The sequence below is a fragment of the Amblyomma mixtum genome, chromosome 10, assembly GCF_055824585.1.
Source record: "Amblyomma mixtum isolate Tamu chromosome 10, ASM5582458v1, whole genome shotgun sequence".
In the NCBI taxonomy this organism is placed as follows: domain Eukaryota; kingdom Metazoa; phylum Arthropoda; class Arachnida; order Ixodida; family Ixodidae; genus Amblyomma; species Amblyomma mixtum.
This window is the reverse complement of record NC_143021.1, coordinates 135,679,426-135,689,847: the sequence shown is the minus strand read 5'-3', so window position 1 is coordinate 135,689,847 and position 10,422 is coordinate 135,679,426. Positions and strand designations below refer to the sequence as shown.

Below are 10,422 nucleotides of genomic sequence, written 5' to 3'. Positions count from 1 at the left end.
TTCCAATGAGGAAAGCGAGATCAAGAATTGAATGTACATTATTGTGTCGATGTGACCTAAACTGCATAAAGCAAACATTCCTTTGGGCAGTGAAATGCAAGTGGAACGTTCCAGTCCCCTCATGGCACGCGCGACCCCATAATGTGTTAATATTCGCCGTGCGCCGAAAACTGAATGCACAGAAAGCTAACATTCCCAGGAATAGCCTAGTGCTTCTGAAGCTATCTTTAAAGACGTGCGCTTTTATATAGCAAACTTTTAGGGTTACAGATGAAAAAAGTGGTGTCCTACACAGTGCATAGGTTGGTTAATCTGACTCGTTTCGTACTACATCCCATAGATTTAACACAACAATGGCATAGTGGGCCAACACAAGTTGGATGCCACTCCCATTATTTTTCTCTTTCATGTCCACCGCTTCCTCTCCCATTCAAGGGATTGACTATCCACTGCCTCTGAGATGCCTCCATATCGACTGTATGCTTTCTTACACCGTGGGAAGGCGGCGCGCGAGCGTTAGGGCGCCTCCAAAGGCTTTCGGCGTGTTCTCGAGAGTTGTCGCTGACGAGCCGTCTTCGTAGCTTCCCATTTCCCGTTCCGTCGCTCCCTATGTCCCTCCGCTTTCCGTGGTTCATTCCTACGGCGCGCTCGCTTCCCCATTCGCGTTTCGGACGTTCAGGCCGCTAGGGTACTTCAAGGCGGTGCGTGCGCTTGTTAACTCTGTCCATGTTATAACTCTAACTTTCCCTCCGTGCCCCACTGAGCGCTTGAAAAATTTTTTTTCTAATCAAGTGTTTTAAGCTCGAGCACATCGCTTTGCACCGCTCTTTGGATTGCTTCTGCAGCGAATTCCTTGTGGATTACAAAGAGATGGAGTTGAAAGTCACTCTGCTGGAGTCTTTTTCCGTGCGATGTTTGGTGATTTTCATGGGGATATTGCCTTCGAAGACAACTGGGAATAGCTACAATGAGGTAGACCAACACAAAGGTACTGAAATGAAACGCGCAGTATTAAATAATTGTTCATTGTTTATAGCATATTTTATCTCAAGTATTTTTATTGCTTTTCAGGGAAGAATTGTTAGGTATCAGAAATATTGAGGGAAAATATCGGTCATATTCCCTCGTTCAACTTTTCATTTGTCTGCCGCATCAAGTTAGGAATTACTCAAAAGTGTATATGCAGTGTAGATTCACGCTCGCCACAGGAAAACTACTAAATTCGCTTAGCATAGTTCCTTTAGCGTTCGCTGCTAGAAAGAGAAGTTTTTAAATTGCACACATGACTTGCTTTTTTTTGTTGTGGGAAATGAAGATACGCATGATGTTCACTTGTCTGTGTGTCCTATGAGACGACCACTACTTTAAATGTTTCCTGTTCAGAAGCACTCTAATGAAAAGAAGTGTAGAGATAGCGGCTAACGTTACCTGGATACAAATTTTGCAGCAGATGGATAGAGCTCACCAAGCAGATTAATGTATTCTTTTTTTTTCTGATCAAACAATCGCCTTTGGTTGGGTCCCACATTCATAGTGTTCTATATTAGTTTCTAAAAGAATCGGGCTTTTCTCTTCGGTGTTATGATCAAAATAATATTGTTCTCCTTTCCCTTGCAGTGATGTGGGGATCGTGCCGAAGTTCTCCAGATTTCTTGTCTCTAACTTAAGGGATTCTCCCATAAGAATGTAGTCCCACTTTCACTAAATTCGAAGTTAAGTTGAACAGATGTTGAGAATCTGGATGATATCTTTGTGCTACGCTCTGGGTTCCCTCAATGTGTAAAATAGGCGCAGAAAACTGCGCCTTATCCGCAAAAAAACTTATCAGCAGTTTCAGGAAGCTCTTGCACAACTTAAACATAGTCAAGGAACACCATCACATGAAACAGAATAGGGGTGAGCAAGCAATACAATTCCGAAAACGAATAGAATCGGAAAGCACAGCTTTGCTAACAGATGAAATATGAAAACCGAAGTTAGAAAAAGAATTGAATACGAATCGAAGAGTGAAAAAACCAAATCGAATACCTATAAGTGAAAAATTTTATTGTAATATGTTGCAAGATGTATAGTCATGCAAAACGCCGAAGCACCAGTGGGGACGTCCGGTAAGGTGCTGTCTTTTAGAATGTTGTTGCTAGAGCGCTCGGAAGAAGCCACACCTGTCTCCACTAAAAGGTACGCAAAATGATATCAGTATTCGATCTGTGACTGCGATGACAAATGTACATGAAAATTATCTGTTTGCAATTGTATCAAAGTAATAAGTTGGTGCCACATCTAAGTAGGTGAAAGGGGCATGTTCGATCAGCCATAGCCTTTGAGATCAGGTGTCACCGCAGGGTTTGCTAAACCAGCCAGGGCCCTTTAGCGGAGCCCAATCACGGAGGCCATGTTTAAGAATTATCAACACCACCACACGAATGGACTGTATCGGTCGCGGCCCCAGTTTTTGAAGCAGTTCTGGAAAAAAACTACGGCATGTCTGAATGGAACTTCGTGACAATTATTGAAAATTTACTTTAAAAGTTGAAAACATAATCGATTCATTTCGAAGAATTTATAACATGCACCATCCGATTCCTTTAGCGAATGGACACATTTAAAGTGCAAGCAAACAGCTGAACAATTAAAACAGCCCAAGAAAGGAGACTACTCAGGCGCTGTTTTAATGCTGTGCTGTCTCAGTTGCGCCCCTGTTTATGACCACGCACCATCTTGCCCAACAATCCGTCACACTTGAAGCTAATATCCATTGCATACCCCACGAAGAGCGTCACTGTTTCGCATTGCGACGCCTGAATCACGTGCTCTAAATCGCCAAGTCGCAGATGCTAAAATTTCAACCGAGTTTCCTTCTCGCCGTCCTTGGCCTTCGGCACCATCCACCGATCTTCATTAGTGGCCACCGGGTGATCACAAATGGTTTTAGCTACTTTTAGCCTATACTGTTTTAGACCTTAATGACAGCTATTACTAGCTCAAATCACCATGCTCTCGGTAAATTAATGCCCGAGTTCCCGCTGCACTTTTATGTTATCAGCTCATTCTACACGTATCAAAGAACAGTGTTTAGTTACGGGGTGTTTCTTTCCACAGTCATGTCTTCAGCTACGCTGTTGCGGCTCGACGTCCTGGAAGGCAAGCAGACATCGCTACCCTGTCCCATCGACATGGCGCCGCGGCGGGCTCTCTCGGCCGTCTGGTATCAATTCGCCACCACTCACCCCAGCAAACAAGAAGACCCCTCGTCTCGGAATTCCAGTGCCCACCGGGAAGCGAAGAAAGCTTACGCACTGGTTGTGCCATCTACGTCCTCCACCCCGGTGCTGGCTGGAAGCGCCGGACTAGTGGACGGCACCCACTGGAAGCAGCCGTCATGGTCGGGTAGGGCGTTCTTCTCGCTTCTCAGCGACCCACCAGCGTTGCTGCTGAACCAGCTGGAACATAATGACACCGAGAGTAAAGTCTGGAACGTCACGTACCGGGATGACGACGACAATGCCACTTTTCCCGTGACTGTCACCAAGGCTCACGTTGAGCTGTTCGTCGCAAGTGAGTATCTTTCTTTAATCAGAAGAACCAGCCTAGCCATCGAAAAACCAGATCTGTTTTGTTCTATATTGTTTCGATCAATCCTTCAATTCTTCAATAAAGTTGAGTCAATCCCTCATTTCAATTCAATCAATCCTTCAATCGCCCATGTACAGTGCGATGTCAGTGCACGCTAAAGAACCCCAGGTGCTAGAAATTTCCGGAGCCCTTCACTACAACTTCCCCATAGCCTGAGTCGCTTTGGAACGTAAAACCCCCCATAAACCAAACCAAACCTTCATGCTCCGATTGCATTGAGTACGTAGCCTGGCGATATGCGCTGTCCCACTTAGAGATAACAACAGTTACGCTCTTCGAGAGGTCGTGTACAAAGGCGGTTATGGTGCAGAGAGCCAGCACAGCCAAAAAATTGTGAGTGAACAAATCTGACCACTGGCCGCATTCAGCTCTGGGTCTCCCTTTATCAGAACAAACCGGCGCGATTTCTTCGCTGCTATGCCTTTCGGCTACGGATTGATTTAAAGGTCGCGTTTTCGAATCCTGTCCGAGGCGACTGCGTTTCAATGCAGGTGGAATGCGAAACCGCCTATGTGCTGTGCGATATCAGTGCACGTTCAAGAACCCCAGATGGTCGAAATTAATCAGGACATCTCCACTGTGGCATCCGCCACAGCCTAAGCGCAGCTTTGCGATCACGTTTAACCCCAAGTACCATAGCATCTCTTCATTAGAAATTTAGTGCCAGTTGTCCTTCTTGGCGGCAAGTGTCATGGTTGTCGCAGCTCTCAAGACGGCATGTGTATATGACAAACGCGCACCTTTGGACAATGCGTTCATTACTAGAATGTAGCGGCAGTCAGTCGAAACAAGTTTCCCAAAATAAAAGTCAGAATGACCAATTTGTTGTTCAAGCTTTGTGCGAGTCTTCCATGGAATCAAAAAGGCATTAAACAGAGTCAGTTATTCACATTGTCTGTTTAGGAGTTGCGTGATGATCCTGACTTGGTAACTAATGCTAAAGAAACATGCACATAGAAAGAAGCGACAGGACACGGTTTCCTCACTTTTTGTGGCTTTCTTTTTGCTTCTTTCTGTGTTCATGTCCTTTTAGCTTTAGTTACCCTGTCAGAATCCGTAAACCAACTAGCCCAACTAAGAGTATTAGCTGCGTGATTATCGGAAATTTCTTTCGTTGAAAGTAGCAGACTAACAGGGCAGTAAGAAGCCTTGAAGAAGTTTACTACGTGCTCGCTGTGAAATCCTGTACCCTTCTTACCCTTCGCGTTCAGCCCGAGATGACGCTGCACAATAAAAAGAGGACGTCAAAAGCATCCGCTGCATGTTACTTTTGTTTGGGTTCTTTTATGCCATCTAGTTCTGCAGAGAAGTCCCCAGATATATGAAACAAAAACATAATAAATAGTTTATTTTTATTTTTACGATTTTTCCTTTTAGCCGCAATGGTGCAGCAGTCCAGGAACCTAAGCCTGAATCATCTGCTTACGGGAATCCTGCATTCTAAATGTCTCCTGTGCTGGTGTACTTATCGCTGGAGCCCGCTACTTCCTTTTCGCATCCAATACTTGGGGCGTCCTATTCAAAAACTTTTTATTGCCCTAGCACTCAACAGTGAGCAATATGACAGCACCGATTTGTTCGGGGACTCTTGGAGGGACACCAGGGGAGGCCGCTCAAGGTTAGGAGTGAATTTATGGGCTAGTCTTAGGAATTCTGTTTAAGGGACCTCGATCCAGCCTTCATCCCTACCCCTCCCTATCTTACAAAGTGCAGGCCTTTGCAACGCTTTTTCTCCTAACCCCAAGAAGAACAAGTTAAAAGCTCAACCATTACGAAGCCTCATACTTCTCTGATACAGTCTAATGGTAAAAAGGGATTTTGTTCGTTGCTGTGATTATTCAGTGACGTATTATAGGACATTTTTGACCGTCGCCCACTTCCGTTGTTCCTTCAAGTGGTAACGAACTTCAGCTTATCACTTCATTTTGATATGTGTTCTTACACAGCCACGGCAATAGGTTAATATACCATTGACGAAGGCTTGTGAAGCGCACATCATGTGCAGGAATCATAAAAGCAATCACATTTTCTATCTACTGCTGTGCTCGAGCTGAGCGGTCAAAGGCGAAATAAACATGCGTATATTCCTTCTAAAGTGTAACCTCGAGAAAGAATACATTTAAATCAGTGCTGGCAAGCCTGTTACTTGTAATGAATACCCTAAGCAGTGCGATAAAATGAAGACGACGAACAAATACCGAGACTTGAGCACTGGCTTTGCAGCTGATTCTGTTGCGCCTACTTTCTATTGAATCCTCCTCGTTTTTCCGCGCTGCTTAAAATTTCCAGCGTAGAGAAGATTCGCGTTAAAACCCGTGACTAAGGCTGCGAATGTTTTCAGCATGCCTTGCTTCCGAAGTGGCTTCTTCTGGAGCACACCCGGTGGGAGGTTATTTTGGCTGAAATAAATATATTGTCACGTAGCAGTTGGTACAGATAGCGCCGCGTCCAGACGGCAGAGGAACGCCAACACCGAGATGATGCCAGCGCACACCGAGACGAGCGTAATGCCGCGTCTACAACAATAGCCGCTCGGCGGCTGTTCGGCACGCAGCTCGTGCGCCACGCTGTTCGCTGCTGAAGAAGACGAAGCTCGACGTTCCTTCCTGGCCGTCTCGGTGTGCGCTGGCATCATCTCGGTGTTGGCGTTCCTCTGCCATCTGGACGCGGCGCTACCTGTACCAACTGCTACGTGACAATATGACCGGTCCTTATGGAAAACATTTTTGAGCTTCAACATATTGACAATACACGTGCTTTGTAAAAGGTCACAAAACATTATTCCTCCGTGGTTCAATGTGTGCGATGCTTGCATTCAGTATGGACTGTGAGCATGAATTGTCACGAATAAAAGTATAAATGGTTGCTGCCCGCTTTTAAACTCGCTATTATGAAATACTGCGACCAGCAGTAAGAGGCGAAAATGAGGAAATCCTGTTTTTTTTTTTCTGCCGTCACGAAATCAAGGACTGTAATAGAGGCATTTCAAAATTTCAATACTTTTCCAAACACGAGTACGTCAGCTTGACCGTAATGCCTTAGTAAGTGTTTAATCGCTGACCCGACTTCGTTCGCTAGAAAATAAGCAATGGTTTCGTGTTGTAGACTTATATGTTGCCGATGTGCGAAATTTTAGTCCGGCATCATAAAAGCACGCGGCCAAGTGCTATGACATTCCTGCGCTTTTGTGCGTCGTACACTGTGATTAAGCAATTTCTTACGTTCTTCGATTTCCTTCCTTTCCTGGCTATCTTAATGTTCCAAATTATTGTTATTCATGCATTTTGTTGTGCTCTTGTGCAATTTATATTTAGGGTTCTTGCTTACGTCTTTAGCAGATTCCATGCAGATTTTTTTTTTTTGCTTTCACAAAATGCCTTTTGGTAGAAAAGCCAACAGGTTGAGAGTGATGCATTGCAGACTAGTGCTTCGCGTTCTTTTAAGCTAGCCGCGGTAGACACGGGCAGACTACGGCCGCATGGCTTGGGCAGACTTGTCTGCTTAGTTCTTAAAAAAGTACAGCATTCTTTGTTCCATCAGCGGATAAAAAGGGCTGAATATAGTTGAACGTGTGTTACTCTAGTTTGTTTGCCACACGAGTTATATATGGAGCCATGAAAGGAGTACATTTATTTTGGAAACATATTTATTTATTGTTTGATGATTTTTGTTTTTTATGGCAAAATTTATGGGCTATTTTCAACCAATAAGAGCCGCACCACACGTCCCTTCCCATTACGAGAGTATATCAAGCCGTTTTGACGAAATCGATGGCCATGCTCCAAGTTTTTCGCTTCAAATGTTTCGGGATACGAACACGTGGCTTGCAAATAACTCTAGGCATTTTCTCTTCCACTGCGATGACACTTTGGCACTTGCACATTTCTTATTTCCTTCTCTCTGAACTGCCCATGACGCATTTTCCAGGAATTCCAGACCGCTTTCACAGGATTCGCCTTGCCTCTCTTTCAATTCCCATATCACCCCACCGTTTATCCCGGCCGCGCCCTTTTTCTACGAAGAGTGCTAGCCCAACCAGGCAAAGCGCTAGTTTTTTGTTGTGTTTTTTTTTGTACTTGCGTTCTTTGATCTGTTTTCCGTGGCGCTCAAATATGGGCATCCCTGCTCATGCACCCTCCCTCCATCTCCCTTTATCCACCTATCAGCTGCAAACTTTCTCTTGGGGCTACAAAAGCCCCTGCAAAAGTAACGACTCTGTATCACCCTCTCCTCCCCGCCGCCGTCTCTCCGGTCATTCCCCCCGTTACCCTCTCGTTCGGCGTATTTCGCTAAATCTCGAAAGCGCTGCTTTCTACCTGATACAGAGGACACATTACAAGATTCTGACTTCACGCCCAGGTGGAGGAGATATGCTACATTATGTGGCTTAACCTTACTTGAATAAAAAAAAAGAGCTCGCAATTGACTGATATGAACTATTGATATTACAAAAAACAGTGTCTTCATTTGGTTTAAACTCCAGATTCATTTGCTCTTGTCACAGTGATTCTGTTTATTACAGGGTGCGACAAGGCGCATCAAAATTAGATAAGAACCATTCAGCACAAGGAAAGTTTAGCAGATTCCGGTTTCACATTATTGTGGGAAATACGTTGCTATAGCCGAATGAAAATAAAGAACGGAACGGCGTTTCCCCATGAAAGGACCCCCTTCGAGCCAATGGCGAAGGTGAATTCTCGTGATCCTGCTGGTGTGCGGAAATCCAGGGAGCCACGTGATAATTAGCGAGTATGGCGGGGGTGGGGGTGATTTTTCCCCTCCATCTGCCACTTCCTTGATTGTCTCACTACTAGGCTCACGAGAATCGGCCGCCGCCATTGGCTGGAAGGCGATGCTCTGACGGAGAAAAGCCGCTTTGTTCTCGACGTCTATTAGTGCTGTTGTCTAGTCTGTGCTATTTGTTGTCTCCGCTTTGTCGCGCTGCTGATGACAATCCCTACCAGTAACTGACATGCCCACGCTGATTTAAATAAACTTGATGGTGCACCCTCTCTTGAGATTCGGCTGCAGAGGAAATGTACGCAGAGTAATCTCTCCTTCGAACGATCAATTCGATTACTAGAGTAGATATTAGTTTCAGGATTGCTGCCCATAATGTTTTCTTTACAAGCGATACTCAATGGTTTATTAATCTGTTGCCGTGTTAAAAACACTGCTCAAAACGCAGTTAAAAGCTAAATTTTCTTACGACTTGAAAGGAGAAGACAAGGAGGCCATGGTATGTGGCGTCCCCAATTACGTCGCTCAGAACTCATAATGGAGAACCAAATCAGTTTGTACCATTTGAACGAATCACGGAAGCCAAAAGCTTCGTAACTGTTGTGCTTATAATTTATCTCGTGATTAGCTTCTCGTTCGGATTGTAATAAAGCTTTTAACAAGGGTTCATTTATTTAGGTTAGGTTAGGAAACTCACCCCCTGCCCTTCACCCCTCCCGCCACCTAGACTGGCCCATAAATTTACCCCTGGCCTTGCGCCACCAAGCTCCAGGAGTCACCCAATAATTAAAATCTGCCATAGTGCTGTGATTGTTGAGTACTGGGGCAATAGACAGTTTTTGAATAGGATGCCCGAAGTATTAAATGCTCCAAGGATTGAAATATCGGTGCCCCACGAATTTGTTTTTAGAATAGGTGTAGAATAGATATTTAGAATAAGTGTTTTCTATAGGCACAGTCGCCAATCGCAGACAACAGCTCCATTGTGGTCAAGAAGAGAAATCGTAAAAATAAAAAAATAAAAAGATTTTTTTCGTATATCTCGTTATTTTGCTGCAGCACTTAATTTCCATATCACAACGGAAACAAACTTTAGGTACAAAAGATGTTTTTGTCTTTTTTTTTTTGGTTGCCACGTGCCGCGCCATCTCGGGTATACTTGCAAGGTTACTCTCGAAAATGTAACTGCCTGACCTAAAATTACTGCATAAATTAGAAAGCAGTGCGTTAATGCCATCTCTAACCTGTTTGAACCTCGCGCGATTTCTAATATCGAACGGCGCGTATTCACTAAGCGTAGCTGTTCTGTAAGGGCGGAAGTAATCGGCAAATAATTGGCCCGCCTTAAATTTTGCGGTGCTGGCACTACAAAAAGCTTCTCCCTTTCCCTTTTATTCCGATGAATCAGCAGCCCACCCTTATCCTTCCTTTCCTTCCCTTACTGCCCGTCCTCCGCAGCACTGCTAAGAAGAGTTTCCCGGAATATGGGAGACGAAGAGCAGTTCTTGGTTCCACAGAGCACAGGCGTGAGTCAGCTGTTGACACTCGGTCACCTTGTTCTGTGAAATGGCATAGTTGGAAGAGCACCTACAGAGAACTCTTCCCCCATTTCCAGCTGGCATCTATTGAAAAAAGGTCCACTGACAAAGGAAATTCCTCTGGGTGCTTTCGAACTTGGAAATTTCGAGGAATGGGCAAACGCCGTGACGCATTTTGTAGGGTCAATTGCATGGGTGGGGGGAGGGAGGGGGGGGTGACAATGAAGGAGATTCCATCTGCTTTTTCTTTATTCTCTTCTATTCTATCTCGTCTTTCGCTCCTCTTACCAGCTTCACCAATAGTGACGTGCCCAGACATTCCCCTTTCCCCTTCCTCTTTATCCATTCATTCTCTCTTTCATCCACACGTGACCTGGGCCGCCATGCCTATAGATATAGAGCCCGCAGTAGAGGCTACGCACTTTTCAAGCAGCTGTTGCACTGGGCTGGTCGCCAGTTGATTTCAAACGTGCAGTGGGCGTGAAGGCAGCCTTGGGACTCATCCTGGATT

General features: G+C 44.9%; 1 protein-coding gene across 1 annotated transcript; it reads left to right on the top strand.

Moving 5' to 3' along the window:
- Window positions 1-3,101: 3,101 nt before the first annotated feature.
- Window positions 3,102-6,036, top strand: LOC149327029 (uncharacterized). The gene is made up of 2 exons (XM_089564766.1): window positions 3,102-3,555; window positions 5,975-6,036. Exons 1-2 carry the CDS (start codon window positions 3,102-3,104, stop codon window positions 6,034-6,036), a joined length of 516 nt encoding a protein of 171 aa, XP_089420892.1.
- The last annotated feature ends 4,386 nt before the right edge of the window (window positions 6,037-10,422 follow it).